Source organism: Oenanthe melanoleuca, chromosome 3 (genome assembly GCF_029582105.1).
Source record: "Oenanthe melanoleuca isolate GR-GAL-2019-014 chromosome 3, OMel1.0, whole genome shotgun sequence".
Taxonomy (NCBI): Eukaryota; Metazoa; Chordata; class Aves; order Passeriformes; family Muscicapidae; genus Oenanthe; species Oenanthe melanoleuca.
The window spans coordinates 54,310,720-54,331,160 of NC_079336.1; the positions used below are offsets into that span (position 1 = coordinate 54,310,720).

The 20,441-nt window shown below is 38.5% G+C and overlaps 1 protein-coding gene across 1 annotated transcript in view; it reads right to left on the reverse strand.

Moving 5' to 3' along the window:
* IGF2R (insulin like growth factor 2 receptor) overlaps positions 1 to 20,441 on the reverse strand; it is a 56,827-nt gene that overhangs the window by 10,701 nt on the left and 25,685 nt on the right. The window contains exons 16-36 of the mRNA XM_056488066.1: positions 19,812 to 19,989; positions 19,134 to 19,249; positions 18,566 to 18,728; positions 17,041 to 17,220; positions 15,919 to 16,020; positions 14,972 to 15,073; positions 14,132 to 14,306; positions 12,682 to 12,849; positions 11,982 to 12,125; positions 10,748 to 10,926; positions 10,307 to 10,394; positions 8,657 to 8,863; positions 8,201 to 8,331; positions 7,424 to 7,521; positions 6,735 to 6,871; positions 5,943 to 6,133; positions 5,262 to 5,388; positions 4,790 to 4,912; positions 3,534 to 3,796; positions 1,679 to 1,891; positions 590 to 739 (exon numbers count right to left, since the gene is read on the reverse strand). Of these exons, the coding sequence (XP_056344041.1) occupies positions 590 to 739; positions 1,679 to 1,891; positions 3,534 to 3,796; positions 4,790 to 4,912; positions 5,262 to 5,388; positions 5,943 to 6,133; positions 6,735 to 6,871; positions 7,424 to 7,521; positions 8,201 to 8,331; positions 8,657 to 8,863; positions 10,307 to 10,394; positions 10,748 to 10,926; positions 11,982 to 12,125; positions 12,682 to 12,849; positions 14,132 to 14,306; positions 14,972 to 15,073; positions 15,919 to 16,020; positions 17,041 to 17,220; positions 18,566 to 18,728; positions 19,134 to 19,249; positions 19,812 to 19,989 (3,235 nt within the window). The remainder of the gene's footprint in view (positions 1 to 589; positions 740 to 1,678; positions 1,892 to 3,533; positions 3,797 to 4,789; positions 4,913 to 5,261; positions 5,389 to 5,942; positions 6,134 to 6,734; positions 6,872 to 7,423; positions 7,522 to 8,200; positions 8,332 to 8,656; positions 8,864 to 10,306; positions 10,395 to 10,747; positions 10,927 to 11,981; positions 12,126 to 12,681; positions 12,850 to 14,131; positions 14,307 to 14,971; positions 15,074 to 15,918; positions 16,021 to 17,040; positions 17,221 to 18,565; positions 18,729 to 19,133; positions 19,250 to 19,811; positions 19,990 to 20,441) is intronic.

The following is a 20,441-nucleotide window of genomic DNA, read 5'->3' on the forward strand; positions in this document are numbered from 1 at the left end:
AATGATTTCATGATCCTCAGCAAGGTCTAGTTTGACAAACATATCTATGTGCTTCTCTACAGTTCATTGAAGCATTTAAAAAAATTCAAGGATGTTAGATTCACATCACCATGGAAACTCAATTTAGTGCATGTTGACACAAAATAAAAACATAATCAACTAAATGCAAATTTTTAAAGTTGTGTGTGATTATGGAAAAGATTACAGCATAGGGGGAACACTTCGCAGTAATACCTGTACTGAACAATTACACTGGTTCTTGTGTTAGCTTGTGGTACAAGTAAAAACTTTAGGATCTAAACAAGGTGCAATACAGTGTTAAGTTTAATGTCAGCAATAAGTTATCATTACATTACTTCTGTGGAATCCAATCCTTGAAATCATAAGAACCTGTTACTCTCAAGCTTAAAGTTCACGCAATCAATAAAATTTTGGCCACTCAAGAATACAAAAATGATACTTCTTGAAGCAAGTCCATCCATACATTATAGAAACAAATCCTTGACTTAGCTTTAAACAAATCTAACACTGGTTACTACCCACTTTCCATTACACTCCAGTGTCAATGTAAGTTTAATAAATGTCTTACCATACTAGTTCCTTGGCTGCAGTGAAATACAATAACAGAAGTATAGTTCAATCCACTGCTTATCTGACAAGGAGTAGTGCTGTTGTAAGTGATGTAAACTTCATTTGCTGCCTTATTGAGCTGGGGAGGGTCAGTAACACGACCAATACCCTACACAAGCAAAAATACGTATTAATAGAATTACAGGACACACCTAGATTACAGACCAGCCCAGAGATTCAGATCAATTCAGATTCCCCTGTTGGGTTTACACAGCAGCACAACTATTGCACTTGCGAAAACTGCATTCTATACTCAAAAACAACCATTACATTTCAATCATAACAAAATACAAGTTGAGCAACTCCAAGCAGTTTTTGACTAAGCTTAACAAAAGCCAAGGAGTTTCTGCCTCTTAGAGGTACATTCTTCTGTACATCAACGTGCCAAATTCCTAACACATCATTTACAAATTGCATTAACAATGGAGTAAGGTCCCTAGATAAGAATGGAAATTAATGGAAAACAATTGCAGCTTTTTATGTATGTCTTTTAGAGCTTGCAAACAAGTCCACAAAAGCAAAAGCCTAGATCTCCCAAGGCAACAACACAGACAAGTTAGTCAATCCTCTTTAAAAGGCTTGCTATTTATGTAGTTGTCAAGCTCTTACACAAAAGATCTAAGTGCAATTTGAAGCATACTAGCATCTTGATTGCTTCCAATTGCAACAGGCAAAATCAATTAAGCCACAGATTGGCTAAAACATCCTGCTTCCCAGTATACGTATTTGGCACACAGCACTTTGGTACACAAATTTTTTCACTACATGAAAAAAATTCTCTGTAGCAATTTAGCACTGCATTGAATCTTCTGACATCCAAAAAGATCACTGGAGTTCAGTATAGGAAAATACTCCTTCATAGGGAAAAGCAATAAAAGGGAACTTTGCATTGGAGATTTTAATTCTGCATTCCGCTTCTTTAATCTGCTGGTTAAAACTGGGTCTCAAATGGTCAAGCCTCTGGTTCAAATTGGGGTCTCTAGGTAGGAACACTATATTAAACTATGAGGGAAATACACATTTCAGAGATTCCTGGTATAGTACTTACTATTGGCGATCCATTAACAGGAACCATGCAAACAGCTGCTCCAGGTGGGCAATTGACATCTTTGATAGGATTGAGAGGCTCACAGATGTTGATATAGAAGTCTGGAGAAACATCTGTAGTATCTTCATCCACAAATGCCTCATAATACCCAGTGCGATGGATCAGAGGAGACAGGTCAATAATGGAACTGCCATTCAGTACTGAGCACTTCACCTACAAGAAGGTACATTTGTTGCTCTTATTCTTTTATTACTTGCTTTGATTAATTGACAAACATCTTACCCTTCTTGGGGCCAGAAGCATGGCTACATTTAAAAGTTTCAAATGTAAGTAAAACAGCATTTGCTATAATTTTTGCTTGTCTATAGATACTATGCACCTACAAGCAGCATATGAAAAACCTGGATAATTTAAACATTCTTATGGAATGGAGTCTTTATCAGAACAATACCAAGACAAAGCTCTGGCAAATGTACTCCAGCATAAATAGTTACTATGATTACATAAGATCAGGCCCCATGCCTTCCCTCCTCATCTCCACCACCTCAAACAAACAACCTCGGTTATAAGAACATTATAGCAATGTAAAGTTAGTGTATTGCCAGTGTATGGCTTGAGTACTAACTTTCCTCAGAACCAATTTCCCACACTTTTAACATGCATAAACCTACTGAGAGTCTATGAGGAATTTGAGAAATCTGCTCTTCTTTAGATATTGGAAAAGGAACAACTGACAAAATTACCATTAAATTTCAGAACAAATAAATTTTGCTACCTAGATATCATTACACTGAAATAGCTTGGGTCACTGTGAAAAAAGGGATCAGAAGTGCACTAAGGGTCACCAAATGGAATTAACAGGCTAGGAATCACAGTGGGGTTAGGTATAGTTGATTTGTATTGCAGCATGGTACATATTACTGAAGGGGAAACCAGAATCGTGTGTAGCTGAAGGAGAGGATGTGACAGTTCCTGCTGGGAAAGGAAAATTGGAAGATGTTTTCCTAAATGGAAGGAAAAGCTATTGTAGTATTGTAGTACTGAAAAACAGTGATGAGGAGGAAAAACAACTTGTTGCAGAGAATGATAGTCACACTAGAGGTAATCAAAGCAGCAAAAAGAATGATTAGGCAGATTCACCAAAAAAACATTCAGGTATTAAGAAAATATCTAAATTCATCCAATAGTTCATTCAGACTTCTATTCCTAGTGCTGCCTTTTACTCCATGCACTCACCTGCTACGGGTCATTTTTAAGTAGCTAAAATTAACTACAGACTACCTCAAAGCATTGTCTGGAGCACCAGTTCAACTATCTGACCAGATTATATTGTTACAGCACATGTTGTACATCAGAAGCAGATTCTAAATTCACACCATCAAGGTTTATTGGGTTTTGCACTGAGCAAACTGATCATGTCTGGCCTGGCCTCTAGACACCTGCCTAGAAACAAAGACTAGCCCCATGCACAAAGATGTTATGCATCCTTAAGTCAACCTCATCTCTGCTGGCCTGCTGCACTGGAGGGTCTTCACCATTAATTCCCAACATGACACCCTTATGGCTTCCATCTGAACTGTATAGAGAAGCAGCTAAGTAGTTCCACAAAGGGGTTATTCTCAAATGTTATAAGTTTTAACTTGGCTCAACATGGAAAGCAGGAGTCAGTCAAGTATTGCTCACCTCTTGAAAATGTCAGTACAGAAAGCACTCAAGAACTTCTAGATGAACTTGAGCTCTGTACTATAGGAAGAAACCTTTCTTTCAAGGAATTTAAAATATACTGCTATTATATCTATAACTCCTCTCAAAAATTTTAAATCCCTCAAGTGCTTTCTGCAAAAGTAATTCTTACCTCTTCTTCACAAGCCAAGGAAGTATGCCAAGAGAAGTAACTAGTGCATGACTGCTCATCAAAAGACACTAAAACAGGCCGGCTCTCATCTCCAGCATCAGACTTGCATACAAAGCTAAAATAGCTTTTATATTTCAGTTCAGGGTCTGCAGGACAAGGATCTCCATCTTCATAGACAAGCTTTAACACCTGATCTTCATAACTTAAAATTTTACTCTGTTTTCCAGCATTAATTGGTTTTTGGCCACCTGTGATGCAGACAGCTAAAAAGAAAAAAACAAAAATTAGGAAAACAAATTAAGTCTGATGCAACTGCCCCGAAAAATTGCAACATACAATATGAAGAGAAGGAAACCTAAGATTTTAGTGTTACTTAAATTTTCCTAAGAAAGAAGGGCTTTGCCACACCATCCAGAATTGCCATTAAACTGAGCTGAACTGCACTGATACAAAGACCAAATATTGCCTATATTACTTCATCAACCAGCTGAATGTACTGCACCAATACATGCTTAAGCAGCCATAGACCAGTGTTTGGTTATCACTTCTCTGAAAACCAAACCTACCACAATGTCAGACAGATTATATATAATTTTATTAAGATGCATCTTAAAAACCAAATCAATTCAATATTTTCTTCTAACTCCACAATAATTTTCACAACGAATAATACTCCTATTTTAGCATCTAAAAGTTTAAGTATTATTTCATATTCAATTTGACAGAAGAGCTAGTAATTCAACCTGCAATTAAGCAGCTTTAAAAACAGTTAATTAAGCATAAAATTAACTTCTACCAATGTTTCAGAAGCACCCACAACAGAACACTAGAAGGAGAATTGGTAAAGGTTCGAAGTGCAGACACAAAGCCCAGTGCAGCTGCATTACAGCAATGCATCACTATGAAGTTCACTCTAGCTGGAAGATTATAATGTCTCCATTTTCACAGCATTAAAGACATGCAGTAGAAGCACCTACATTCCTGCCCTCATGTCCAAAAAAATACCCATTCATAGGAACTAAAGGGACTGGGACCTGAAGTGAGCCCATGTGAATGGTGTTTGGCATAAATACATAGTCTCATTTCCTAAAACAGCTTTAAGTTCTTTTCCTGGTCAGTACAGCCACCAGCTGTTCCTTTCACTCCTCCTGCATTTGCATTAAAACATCACATTTTACATTAAACTTGAGCATAAGCATTCCTTTTGGTTACCCAATAGTCAATGATTACAGTACCAGAGAGGATAAGTTGCTTACCAGCTCCATTAGCACATGAACTTTTAGCTTCAGCACAAACATTCAACTCAATTATTCTGTTGTGTGAATCGCTGATGGTATAGCCAGACTCTCGCTTTAATGATGTCAAATCAAAAAGGTGACCTACAGAGAGATTAAGGAACAATTTATTCTTTTTCAGACTCAAAATCAAGACATTTCTTTGTATTATAAGCTTTCAGTAATTTAATTTAGCAGGAAGGTTAACCAGACCCTATTGTCCTGCTCACTTAGAAAGACAAATAGTTACTTATTTGCATTAACAGCAGAAAAACTAGGTTTGAACTATCAACTATTTATGTTCCAAGGATCAGTTCCATCAGTAAGCTTGTTAGTCACTATCTAAAGGATGTGTCACACTGCCCTTTTCTAACAGTCACTCAAGAACACAAACACAGTAGTGCTGCTTCCAGCAGGCTCTTCCACATACAAAATCCTGAGGCCTCCTCCTTACCTGTTGCAGGATTGGTTACCCGACAGTCATTTTGCACATTGCTTTTAAGAGGACATGCAGCAGCAGTGAACCATAAGAAGGTATATTCACAATCTTCAATAGCAGTTATAAGTTCTGGCTTTGATTCCTAAACACAAAACAGTGGAGAGAGTGACATCTCTATAGAGTGACAGTGTAAGATTTCATGCCAACAGATTTATCCCTGCAGCCTGTAGCTGAGCTCAGTTCAAACACCAGTCCTAAAATCTGACAGATCATGGTCCAGTGAATTAAATCCAAGAACAGAGTATTTAACTGTGACAATTTCAAATACACAACAGTACATAATCATTATCAGGAGAAATAAAATTAATGAGAGGAAAGCTAAAGGTAGCCTAGGGCAACAGAAAATCCTAAAGTGGATTCAAGTCTCATCAAATAGGAGTACTCACTGGCAATGCATACAGATGTGCAAGAGTTAAGAGCCAACAGCATTATTCACTACTTGAAACATTTCCCAACTGCACTACATTCATCCTCAAGACATAAGCAGATGATCTGAAGCTATTACAGATGACAAAACTTGTGCTAACAGAGTGTACAAATTGATCTCTTAAAAATTGTTCGGCATCAAAAACTAAAGTACTTATAAGTGCTTCTGCTTGCATCAACACAAAATCCCAGCAGAAGGAACCCACTTACAATTCTGTTCTCATCACACTTGAGGCGCAATATTGTTGTTTTCCTCCGCATTTTATCTGGACACTGATCTCCATTAACGTATTTCAGGACAAAAGCGACACTTTCCCAACGAGGACCGTCAGCCACTTCCCCAAGACTGGTACATTTTGTACCCTCAATGAGGGAGGCAGCAGCATCAGAAGGGCAGGAGCCTATATAGATAAACAAAAACTGCATTATTACTCCAAAAGTTAGTAAGGTGTACTTGCCTGGAATAAAAGTCTACTACTCCACTTTCAGGTACATCACAGTTGATCTATTTCCAAGCCATTGTCCAAACCATACCCATTGGGGTGTATTTTCCCCAAAAATCAACAACTAGCAGCAATTGTCTTACTTTACCGAAGGTCATGCAAAAAGCAGTGGCACATAGCACAGGGGAAGTAGACTACTACAGAGTGGAAGGCTACAGTGTGTGGCCTTGCACTGCATGATTCATAGAGTCAGTCAGAAGATGTCATAAGGAAAATCTGAACTGATTATTTTAATCTTTCAGAGCTATAGCAAACTTTGGATAAAGGCAGAAGAGCCAGAGTGCCAAAGTTATCAAGAGAAGAGCTACTAGTGAACCTCACCTACTAAGCAGATAGAAATCAGGCTCATAATTTACCTTTCCCTCTGGTGTTAAAATCCCACCACTGTCTCCACATACTTTGCTTTGTGATTTATTTCACTCAGAACAGCCACCAGCATTACTGTCCTACCACTTGCCTTCCCTAGCTGTAGGAAGAATATATTTGTATTTTCACTTACGTGTAGCACCATACGGCACTAAGGGCTTGCAGACATTAATGTAGTATTTCTGGGTAGTAGCAGATATAGCAATGGCCTCCCAGTTCTCTCTGTGTCGTGTCAGGGATGAAAAGTCATAGAACCTTCCTTCATCATCCCTGTACGTAAGATTAAAGGCATGTAAAATAATTAAGCATTTTAAAGTTGCAATTATTAAGTGCAGACCTAGAATGAGGTTGGATGTTCAAATTCTGGGCCAAATATTAGCCACATTTGACCCCACATCCAAACTTCATGAGCTAATACTTGGTTGTGACAGACATAAATTACATTTTTCCTGAAACACTGCTTGATGAAGTTCCAAACAGACAGCGGTAGTCTTATTTAAATTAACTGTTATTAAATAACAACTAGACACTTGCAACAACCTAACATACTCAGCATTCAACCATCAATAAATACATTCCAAGCAGTTCCCTTTTATTATTCCCCAGAAGAATCTCAATTTTGGGGTTTTTTTCCCAACAAAATTAGTTTTCAGAAGCGCAAACTGCAGAAGTTATTTAAAATATTATGCATTGGCATTGAATGCTACAGTAGCTGGTGAAAACAATAGCTAAAGGGGCAGTGCTGTTGTACTGAATTGCAAGAAGGTTGTATTTGTCTCTCTCAGCATACAGCTCCATTTGAATTTTGTGGAAACAACTTACTTGTAGGAGCACTCAGTAGATTTAACAGGTGGGCAAGCATACTGAGTATGCCATTCAAACATGTAGGTGCAGTCTGGAGTTTCCTTCAAAAACACAGGCTGAAAAAACACAATACAAAATGAATTTGCTTTCTCATCTAGACACATCGAAATTTTGAAATGTCTCAGTGGTGTTTCAGGAAGATCCAGGAACACACACATTATCTTAGAGCCACACTACGTCTCTGACCAGCTAAAAAGCGTGGCTTCTCCAAACCTGAGTTTACCCACATGCACACTTCTGATAAAAGGGCAGCTGTTAGGAATTGCTGCCTCCACCATGAAATAAGAAGAGCAAAAGTAATTCTAGACACCATTGTTTAAGAGCAGTAAGGGAAGCACAAATACAGACAGATACTAAAAACAAGTAATCAGCTTATTTTAGTCTGGCCATGTAACACCTGCTTTCCTGCACATTCAACCTTCTACCTCTTACAAAGGAACAGCTGTTAATTGTGGAAGAACACCCCTTCCCTAATTCTCCAAGACCTTTGGTAATGATAGGCATCCCTTAAAGGAACAACATGCATTGATTCTCCTAAGCAATGATAAGGGTACCATCCATAAACAGCAGATTCAAAACATTCTTCCTTTTTTGTGCCCTCACAGACCTTTGAATCGCCTGTCTAAACTGTAAATGATTAGGCATGCTCAAGTTCTTCACCCTAACCTTCCATACTTTAAAAAAGAGGGCAACTCTGGAAGACAGTATGTACAGGAAGCATGTTTTGAAACTAACCTCAGATGTGGTCTTGTCACAGTAGAATAATATAGCAGTTGATCGTTCATATATTTTATGACATTTTTCTCCATTGGTGTAATTAATCATTATTAAACCGTTTTTGAAAGTCAGTTTGTCTGTACGTAAGCCTGGAAACAAAGAGTTGAGAAAAGTCAGCAGCTACAGTTAAACACACAACTGCAGTAATGCCTCTGACAACAGGGTCACATTAAGAAGTAAAATGTACAATTAAAGAATAGATAGACAGACCTCAACATTCCTCTAAAACTTGCAGTTCAGTTATTGAGGGACTATTACTCCAGCACAGTAAGGCTGAGCTCATTCATAATTGAGTGTCAAGGTAGCAGTGAGTTGCTTTATCTCATTAGATGTACTAGATTAGCAAGAACCATTCTTCTATTACATCCTGGTTAATCTTCCCATTCCCTAAGTTTGTTTAGGTAAGTGCAGTACCTGCTACTTTTTGGAAAGAAGGCACCGTCTTCTTTACTTGACATGATGCAACACCGTGATCCTCTTCACTGCAACGTTGTGTTATGTCTCCACAAACTCTGAAGTAGTAGTCATACTCATCTGTACTCACTTTGATGTCTTCATTGGAAAGTGGCTTCAGGTTAAAAACATGACCATACCTTGGATCTTTCACCTGGCAGTCATTTCCTTTAAAGAGAAGTTAAGAATTTAAAATACAAATTAAGATCTTATCAGCCTTGCCAAATATACTGGGGACAAATAAGGCTTACTGGACAAATAAGGACACAAAAATGAGTAGCTACTTTAGGGCAGTAACACTGAAGAACCATCCTAGTTCAGCTAAGCAACTCATTTCAGGAAGTCACCAATATCTAGACAGAATTATGTGACTATATATAAATGGCACATTTATTTCTATAACTGCCACTAAAGCAAGACACAAAAGTCACACTGTAGTTCAAAAACTGCCTCAGAGTGGTCTCAAGTTCTTCCTTCAGCTGCGCTGAAGGTTAAGTACAGAATCAGAGACACTAAGTCCAGAACTTGCTTAATTATCTGGAAAGAACAGCAAGGTCAAAGCAAAAGGTGTCCTATGTGTCAGTCTCGTATCTTCTTTTAACAGCTCTGAAGTTTGCTGAGTTAAGAAAACCATTGGTCAGAGGAAATATTTACTCCAACTTACAAATCTACAAAGATGGATATAAAAGAAGGTTTAGGAAAACTCTTGTTTCATGAGTCAAATTAGCTGATATACATCAGTGACTTTGCTGTTGATCAAGTCCTCAGTTTTAAAGTGACCCTTTGTTCAATACTCTGAAGATTTTTAAAAAACCATCAGATTGTATCACTTGAACATCATGCTTTTCTCAATCATACAAGTTGGTACCAAGCTAAAGACATCAGTTTTCCTCCCTTCAAAACCACAATTCAGTCATCAGAGCCCTGCACTGCACAGTCATTATGTGCTACAGAGTAGTAGTTTGTGAACATTCCTCATGCCACATCAGATCATCAGCAGTTTCAATAATGTCTAGGACTGTTGTGATAGATCCTTCACAGGAAGTCCAGATGTTTTATAAGGAATTATCTACAAACTCCAAAACAAAGCCTGCAAAGGCAGAGAAGACTCCTACACACTCAATCTTCCATCTAAGAGACAATCCAGATTGTGATTTCTTGTTGACCACCCTGGAGTCAAATACAAATTGAGACATCCCTCACTGGCCTCTTCCCCACTGTCTAACTAGGGTCAAGTTTAGTCTTACTTCCAATCTTTAGTAAGGAACAGGGAATGACTTGCCAGGCACAGAATCAATTCCGTTCTCATGAAACCTGATGCTTTACTAGCAAGTCTGTCTGTGATTTAACAGGGTAGTACAATGCATTCTCAAAATAGCATTATTACTCTATCTTCTTTCCCTAGGTAGCCAAGTACATTTGCCTGTCCTTTTAATTTGTACTTTTAATGTTAGATAGGATTTGTAGTTAGTTTAAAGCTCAGAATAGACATTCCTCCACAAGCCAATACTTTTGACAGAAAGATTCGTAGGGCAAGAAAGCAACATAGTTTCATTCAAGTATTTATTACTTGCACAGTTTGATTGATACTTCAAAGCTCAAATAACTTACCTTCTGCTTTGTGAACAGGACATGCTGCCAAGGTCCTCCAAACAAAGACAAACTCACAGTCACTCTCTTGCTCCAACACTGGTGATCCCTACAGAAAAGACCCAATTGAAGGAGGCTTACTAATAATTATACTGCAAGTCTCAAAACACACATGCATGACTTTTTTTTACTGCAGTTGCACAGCCTAAGCCTCTACTATCAAATTTCAGTATTTATGTTTAGCAAAAAGCTGCTTTTGGTGGCTCACAGGAGCCATGATAGTTCACTACTGTGTTCTACAGGTTCATTAAAACAGAGAGCTTTATTAAAAAGAGACAAGGAAAAACCCAGTATGTAACATTTTACTTTTTAGAACCAGTGTTCCCATTTTAAGAGGAGTGAGCATGGTCTATTTTGGTACAAGCACTAAAATCATTAATAGCAAGTAGAACAGAAAATCACCGTTGTTTGATCACACTGGAAGATTATACGTGTAGAATAACGCTGATTGTCTTTGCATGTGTCACCATTCAAGTAGATAATGCTTAACGACCCATCAGTAGCAGCCTGGGGGTTTATCTGAATGACTCCAAGATTCCTGCTTTTATCAGCGTATTTCACACAAGATCCTATGGCACCACCTTCAGGAAAAGAACTGCGTTTTAGTTCAAAGCTTTGACTACTAGAGTTAAATTGATTGTAATATAATATAACAGGGTGGCATTCAGAAAGCTTTGAAGTAAACGGTCTCGAAGGAGAACACAACACACACATATTCATCTATACAGTAAGAGACATTGTTTACCTAAAGCCTTTGAGGAATAGAACAAGTTATTCCTGCATACTGAAATCTTTCAAACTGCACTAATATATCTGGTTCCACAGATTCATTAAGGATTACAGTACAGTTAAATAAATTACACTGCCTAGAAATGCAGTAAGGCATGGCATAAGCTCCTCACTTTGGCCTCATTCAGTTAGAAAGCTTCAACATAATTTGACTTTCTGTACTAATTTCAGCTGAGTAGAGTTAATTTTCTTCACAGTGGTGAGTATGCAGCTGTGTTTTGGATTTGTGAACACAAGGTTGATAATATAGAGATTTTTTGTTATTGCTGAGCAGGGCTTACACAGAGCCAAGGCCTTTTCTGCTTTTCCTACTGTCACATGGCAAGGGAAGCTGGGGATGCACAGGAAACTGGGAGGAGACATAGCAGGGGCAGGAACCCAAACTGACCAAAGGGGTATTCCAGACCATATAACATCAGGCTCAGTATATAGAGTGGGGGCAAGAAGGAGGAAAGAGGAACTGGAATGATGGTGTCTGTCACCATTACATGTGAGGCAGCCCTGCCCTCCTGGACATGGCTGAACACCTGCCTGCCCAAGAGAAGCAGGGAATTAATGCCATGTTTTGCTTTGCTTGTGTGTCCAGCTTAAGCTTTGCCCATTAAATTGTCTTTACCTGAAACCACAAGTTCTCACCTTCACCCTTCTGATTTTCTCCCCAGTCCTGCTGGTGGGGAAGTGAGAAAGCAGCTGTATGGGGCTGATTGCTGGCTGGGGTTAAACTACGACACTTTCCTATTTTCTTTAAAAACAGTAAAATCTTACTAAAATACCCAGGGACATAATTCTGAATGTAAAGTCTTGCATCAGAAGACACAGGTTAAAAAGTGCTTGCTGCTTGGCTTACCAGGACATCCAGTCACGTAGGGCAAGGGCTTGCAGACATTCAAGAAAAACGTTCGCTTCTTTGCTTCCTTTGAAGTGTCTATAGCAACCCATGGCTCACCCTCTTTGCTCAAGTCACTTAAGTCATACTCATTACCAGCAGCATCTGGAAGAAATGCAGAAAGATGAGAGAACTAAATACTTGCAGCAGAATTAGATTTGAAATTATACCAGTTTCACTGAGGAACACACAATTCAAAATAATTTTCAGAATCACATTAGATACATATTAAGACAATGTACTGTTGCCACAAAAAGCTCACCATGCCAAATGCAGAACATAGTTCCCTTAACAGTTACTTCCTAAATGTAATTTCTCCACAATTCACAGGTGCATTTTTACAGATGTCAATACTAAATTAACTAATTTCCTTCAGAGTTGGGCTGAAGCAGCATCAATCACAATAATGATTAAGTGTTTTCAAAGTAATCACCAGCTTTCTTGTGTGTACCAAAACATTTTAAATTAGTTTCTTTCCCTGTTATTGTAAGTTAAGCCTGCTTCAACTTACCTCTTCTCCCACCCTACAACTCATACAAAGATTTTGTCTTAAAAATGTCTTCACAACAGGTATTCTTAAAGCCCTCCACTGAGCAGAAGTTTGCTGTTCAGCTAATCCACCCAACATGGGACCGAGCCCACCTAAATTCCAGTTACTTACCTGTAACCTGACAATCTACTGGAGCAGGAGCACAAGCCAGAGCTGTGTGAAACTCAAAGAAAGTGTCATGGAGGTCCAGCATGGTGTTTATCTCCTCACGCACAAACTTAAGCTCTCCAGGATATGAATCATTACAAATGAAAGTCACTCTGAACATGTCTGATGTTCCTATAAAACAAACATTTATCTCCTGATGGCTCTGTTTGAAACATTTAAGTTTGACCTAATACTTGACTTCAAAATGTTCTAACAGTTTCTTATTACTAACTGAGGATAACACTATCTTACTGCTTATGGGGTTTTAGCTGTAAATATGCAAGCCTTCTTTAGAGAGCTATGAAAAATTGCCTAGCAGCCACCACTATTTCTACAATTAAGACACCAAAATGCCTTGATACATTTCAAGAACATAATTACCTTCACTGACCATTGTTTTTTTTGTGTTTTGACATATATGAATAAACCGAAACACTTTAAAACATCACCAGTGGTAACAGCAGCTTTTAAATTACATCACACAAAGTTTTGGGTTTGGCGGTTCTGTTTGTTTGTAAGAAGTTCAGTGTAATGACTGCAGAACAAATAATAATGATCTTATCAAAGCACTGTATGTTTAGTTCTCAAGAAGTGACAGAATTTGTCAGTGAGAACTACACAGAGAATAGTATTTAGTAGTAGCTTAGTGGTGTTATACAATAAAGAATCTCTCAAAGCAAAATATGTAAGAGCTTAATCACTGTTACATATTATGCACAGAAATGTCACAACTGAGCAAATGAGATGGCATCCCAGCAATCTGTACACAGGACAAGCACACCGAAGCATTTGAGGTTCCTGAATCCAAAACCCAGTTTTCCCAATTTCTTTTGTTGTTAAGATGTCAATATTCCTTTCTATGAAGCTCAGTTTAAGTATAATTGGAGAGCATCTCATACCAAAAAGCTACACACACATTTTCATTCATTTTATCTGCAAGAGAGACTTCAATTCATTAAGTACGTGTAAATGAAGTATTAGAGTACTAATTTAAAAAAATCCATTCCATTCCAGAGTATAAGCTTACTAAAACTGACCTTTCAGATATGAAACAACTTTAGAGAGCATTATCCATGAAACTGAAAGCTATTACTTTACATAGAAAAAAAACGGAGGTAATTTTGTTTTCCCAATTTGACTATCCATTTCTCCATGCAAGGACCAGTATTTTTCATCTTCTAAGGAAAAAACCTTATACTGTATTGACTCACTGTGTTAGTTTTGAAATGAACATGTATTACTGAAAACTGAGCCATTACCATTCTGCATGACTTTATTTCTTCCTAAAATTTCCACGTGAGTCTACTTATTTAAGTGATACGAAGCCGCATATGCTTCAGCACACGAACAAAAGACAGAATGAAGATCACTCACACTAAGTTTTTACAATAAACTGTGTATTTCCTGAACGCACCTGATTCCACACGAAGAGGACCTCTGTAGGTAAGAGTTAGAAACCCTTCACTGGATAGATAAAGGGTTTTGTCCAATTCCAGCGGCCTCACAGGTGTCAGATCTCCTCTTTCACACCCAGCAGCTGTTTCGCCATTGATTTGACCACAATACGGCAAGCGTCCACAAATGTTTAGCTAGAAGTTTTGAAAATATGTAGATGTACATAGTATCAACTGCATCAGAAAAACAAGGTCCACATAGCCATTTCTACATCAGTAAAACCCTTGTCAAGAACTATTTCACACAACAGTTGTCTTGCAACCTGGAAATTACAGACTATAATTCAATTATAATACAGTAAGAGTATCCTCATTCTTCAGGTTACAGGGTCTACAAACTCTCCCCACCAGAAGTACAGTATGTGGCTCAGCAAGTTTATTCTTGGCCTAAATATACCACTACGGTATTATCTGTGACAGCCTAGGATTACTGACACATGCAGATTACATTAAAAACATTAAGATGAACAGACTAAATCCCTTTCTAGGCTTTCCCTGTCAATTTCTTCAGAATCAGCAGATAAATTGGTGGTACACAGAAGAGTCCATAAGAGGAAAACCACCTCAAAATGGCAGCCTCAAAAGTGTGGTTACCTTATGTTCACCAAGAACCAGAAGTTTAATGCTTTTAAGACCATCTAAGATGAATGAAGTTATCTTTCTTCCCTCAACCACAGTGCTTTCCTGCCAACTCATACTTCCTAAGAGGACTGAGTGAAAGCTCCACTAGATCACTAAGCAAGACAAAAAATGCAACAACAATGCTCACAAACAACAGATTGTACAGTCAAAATCCTTACCGAGAAAGTCTTCCCATTGCCAGTAACCGTATAGCCTGCCTCAGAAGCTAATGGCTGCAGGTTGAACAGAAAGCCAGTGTTGGGATCTCGCACAGAGCAGGACTGGAGAAAAAAGTTACAACAAAATTACTTTCTCCTTCTGCATTTCTTCTGTGTAGGCTTTAACTTCTTTCAAGAAACAAAGCAGTGATTTAGACATATTCCCAGCCTGCATACCAGAACACAGCTCTGGCAGTAGCTTCATTCAATTCTTTTGTTCATTTGTTCAATTCTTTTTGCCCATTGACATCAGCCACAACAACATATCAAAGTGGAATTTAACAGAAGGCATCTATCATATTAGCTAAGAGCAAGGAAATTTTAACTGAGGGCTGTCTTCACATTAATGTGCTTATGTTGAGACCTGTAAAGTAGAAGCAACTGAGTAGATTACACAGAATATTCTGCATTGGAAGGGACCCACATGGATCATTGAGTCCAACTCTTTAAAGTGCGGCTTGTATGGGGATCAAACAGGGATCAAACCCTTAACCTTGGTGTTATTAGCACCATGCTCCAACCAACTGAGCTAATCTCAGGGTTTAGTGTGAAAAAAGAAAAAAAAGTCTCATCTGATGATTTGCACAAAACAAGGACAATACATACCCTTACATAGGAACTCAGTTCTCTGAGCAATATAGCAAGGGAATTAAACATTAAACGAACGATTCAAGAGCAAGTAAACTGTTTTCAAGAGAAGGGATCCGAATACTTTGGTCAGAAGTTAGACATTTCAGAAACACATCAAAAATAAAGCAGTAAGATATCACATGACTACATCATGACCAACTTACGACTTCACTTTAGTTAGTTTTCTTCAAGAGCCATTTAAACACAGCAACCAAGAGTGCTAGAAAAGACAACTGTATGTTGAGACTACAAATACGATTCCCATTCTCCTTTCTCACCTGAGAATCATCTTTTGTTTCCTTGATTGGGCAAGCAGCCTCAGTTTCCCATAAGAAAGTGGCCACACAATCCAGAATAGCTATAAACCGTGGGCTGCTACTCTGGAAACAGATTGCAGAGGAAGACCAGAGTAAGTGTAATAGCTAACACTGCCACATTTGAGATTCCACCTTAAGAGAAACTGTCAGGTTCTTCTAAAATAATTCACTACGAAGACACACAATTCCCCCCACCACTTCCCTCCCCCCAATATATTTTGGAGGTTATCACTGAAAACTTTGTCTAGTTAAACACCATGTCACCAAGCCACTAGCCAAGAACTGAATCTGACATCCAAATATTCAGATTAAATTCGTATTTACTCTAGACATGTATAACTAAATCTTGTCTCAGTCTAAGCTTTGAGGAGTTTTGGGGTATAATACATAGTCCATAACTAAATTTGAAAAAACAAAAAACCAAAAAAACCCCAAAAAAAACCCAGCAAAAGTAAAGCAACTGAAGTCTGTTAGGTGAGGTAACAGAGTGACAGGAATATACACTCCATGTCAGTGTTCTCAGGCAAAAGCAAAGCAGTTTATAACTGCTCCATGTCACAGATTTTTCACCACATGTCTTGGGCTAAACATCATGTGGCTGAGGAAAGTAGGACATGCAGATTCAAAAAAACAGGAAGAACAAGTCTACACAAGTCTAAGTCTAATACTCCCCTCAGTCTAAACTTCAGTATGTGGAGCTGTATCCCCAAAAGCCCTACAGATTTAAGAATTCTAGAACCAGCAAGCTACGAAGCATGCAGAACCTAAGCCTGAGGATATAGGTTACAATATTTTTCTGCTTAAGAGTGTCCACAACGTTTGCAGTTCTAATTAGACTAGTCTGAAATATTATTGTTCATCAAGGCTGTTTGTTTTTATCTAGTTCATGTTTATGATAAAATACTCAGACATGTACTTCTCTAGCATTTAAATCAGCTTTGTTTTTACACCTCTATTTCAAACCCTCAAGAAGTCTCCCTTGCCACAAATCTGCTAAACACTACACATCTTCATGTGGCTTCATGTTACATGATGAGAAACCTACTACGATGAAATAACAACCGGAAGATGATTTTTCCTTACAAGAGTGCCCCTGGAACAAACAAAGTGGATGGTGGTGGTATAAGTAGTTGTCTTTCCATCAGCATTGATGCACACAGAGCCATTTGCATATGTTAGAGAAACATGTCCAGGTCTTTCAATTACTAGTTCTTTGCTGGCAACACCAAGATTACTAATAGAGGTGACTTCAGAGTAAGAAGCCTAGAATAAAGAAAAGCATGATAACAACTTTTAAAAAAATAGATACAACCAAAAAGAAGATACCTACTACAATACTCTTTTACACAGGTTGAGAATTTTGAAGATAACAAAGGTATAGCGATACCTCTACATTTCTCTCCCATTCTGTATTCAAGTTTCACATATTTAACAGAGCTCTTTAAAACAGTATGTGTAAGCCTCCAGGTGTTCTCAGCATTGACTTCAGGGATCTACCATGCTTAGCAAAGGCTAAAACTCCCTAACTGAAACTGAGCACTAGAGAGCCAGTAGGTGCTACTACCAAAGTCTAAAGTCATTGTCACTTCAACACAACTGGTGTTTCCTAGTTTTAAGAAACTACTTTAAGTCAATAGCAGCAACAAACAGAAGAACATACCTCCAAAACAGCTGTCCACAGAGCAGACTTCTGCACTTTAAATTTTTTTAACAACTCTGCATTTAGATTGACCCAATATGCTCACTTTTTACTCCACTATCTCAAGCAGTGAAGTAATGAAGCCATAAAGTCTCTCTACATGTAAAGTAAGCAGCCTTACACAACAAGGACTATTGCAAGCACAGGGAACAAGTAGTAATCATCTCTCAAGTGCTGTGGTGGCAATGACTGGTTTCAGTCACTAACACATCCCCTTTAACAGTAAGGAGGGAAGGTGTTCTCTTTATTTTATGGAAGGGATTAGGACAGCTTGGTGAGCCTCTAGTTCAGCTTTCCCTACAGCTCTGAACATCAGTGATGTCAGGCAGTGGGAAATGGGTCGATTCAGCCTTCTGTTGTAATCACTTCCATGATAAATTGTTATACTTCAGGACAATACAGAATTAGAAGCCCACTAGCCTTTTTTTTTTATTAATTTGCTTGGCAACACCTGCCTGATCTACTCCTCAGATCCCAAGAAAGCTAGGGAGGGTAGGGGTGCAACCAAAGATATTTAAACAAATTTTTTCCACAGTTGAATCTAAAACAAGCCAGAAGCATGACAAAATATCCAGAAGGACAGCCTGCTCCTAAAGAAATGTGTATTCCTAGAAGTCTCTGAGACTCCAGTAATTGATACAGAAGAGATGCAGCTTGTCTGCATCAGAGGGCAAAAATTTTGACTGTCAAACACAACATTGGTATACTTGTAAAAATTAAGGCTTTGGTCTTTGACAAGGTGGATAGGAGCTCTACCATTTTCCTATGGTTATGCAATCCGTATAGTACAAAGAATATCCCTTTGCACAAGGAGTCAGAATTCATGTGGTTGCATTAATTTCACTCATTCTGTTTCAATTTCACCCATGAGGCAAACAAGCTCTGAGCTGGGATGGAAAGGGTACTCACAGAAACATGCTTATATTCCATCTGACAGACAGATGCCCGCCGGTCACATCCTGGGACAGCAATCAGGGGTCGACAGACATTTATGTAGTACTTCTTGGGCTCACCTGGTCTTGAATTATCCATGGCATACCAGTTTTCACCTCTCTTCTCAGATTTTGCTAATCTGAGCAGAAAGAGAAACATCTACTCTAAGAAAACACATTCTTCATAGACTCTCTCTAGCTTTCTCAATTTTAAGAAATAGAGCAAGCCTAAGGCATTCCTGACTAACTTTTCCCCTTCATTTTTTAAGTACTACAATTAGAAAGAATACCAAGCTCCTGGGATACAGAGTAACCTTGACAAGGTAAAGTGTTTTTATAAGCAAAGCCATCCCAAAAAGTCCATTTATACCCTAGGAGGCAAGTCAGCATGCTAGAGGGATTTCAACATACTTGCAAGTTAAGACTGTCACAACAGGTGAAGTTTCTGGTGCTGTCTACACAGAAAATCAACTTCAGTCAGAACTACTAACCAGAATATCAAACTAGAATAGCTAGAAGTGACACTTCATGTGTCACTTTCCTACCTTGACAAGTCATATTGGTCCATGGTGTTGCGATCCGTCACAAGACATTCCAGCGGAATTTCTGGACAAGCATGTTCAGTGTACCACCTGAAGTTGTAGGTATAGTTATCTTCTTTCTACAAATGAGCAGAATAGGTCAGAGAGGCTTTCCACACTGACAACTTTGTGACTCACAGCTACTCCCTTATATTTCAAGCGTGCCATCTGCTCTTGGTTTTTGGGATATACCTTCTCAGACTGATTTGTGTCCATCTGTCCTGTTACAGATCTTGTCATTCCCTGCGCCATCAAAAGTGCTCTTGCCAAAAATACCTGCTCTGATTTTGTTAAACTGCTGTCTGCTGTGTACACAGTCCTACCATTTGTTACTTCTCAGCCAGTTTGGGTTTTTTCCTGCTAGAAATATAAGACAATCGAAAGCACTAATAATTGTATGGCCCAGGGACTAGAGGAGAATGAGGTAAGAATCTGGATCCAGGTAAACAGTTTACTGTTCACTGGTCAAGGAAAACTTTATAACTGCAACAAGAGTCAAATATGTCAAGAGAAATAACTACTTATTTTTGTCTGCTTTACACAGACTGGATATTTCCACACATAATACTCTGCTTGTGGTGACCTATTAGCTATTGTCAGTATTTCAGGATGGAGATCTTTCCTTCATATAGAACTTCTTACCTGATATTCAGGCTGACCTATTCCAGCATCACGGTCACACAGGAAAGTTATAAGGGTAGAGCGCTGTGTTTTATTCTCATTGTTGTATGCTGTACCATTTTTGTAGGTCAACTGAATCAGGCCATCATAATAAGAAAGTTTGGAACTGGGCAGTCCAAGACTCCAAAACTGATCCTTACTAGAAAAGAAAAAGTGAGTTTTGAGAGTGAACAGAATGCAAAATTAATTGTCTCTAGGAGAAGTCTTACAAATAGTAACCATGTAACATTATACAAGACACCATCACAATTAAGTGAGGTTGATTAGACCTCAGTAAGCTGGGATAAAAAGAACATGAATAGGTATCCTCCTTTGAAAAGGAAAAGAAGTCACATATTGCTTTAATACTCCTGTCGCTAAAAGGGTGAAAATACCATCCAGTTCTCATCCTCCAAAGCAGAAGTAAAACTGCAGACACAGTTGGGGTCAAACTGGCCTCATCCAATTACCTATGGGCAGTGAAGACCTAGCAGTGCACAACAGCTCTCTGATAGGTATCAGCTTTGGTTCAGGAGTGTTTCTGCACTCGGACTTAAGACTGACTATCAGATCTAGCTTGAACATCTTCCTCTGAAGAACATTTTTAGGGTC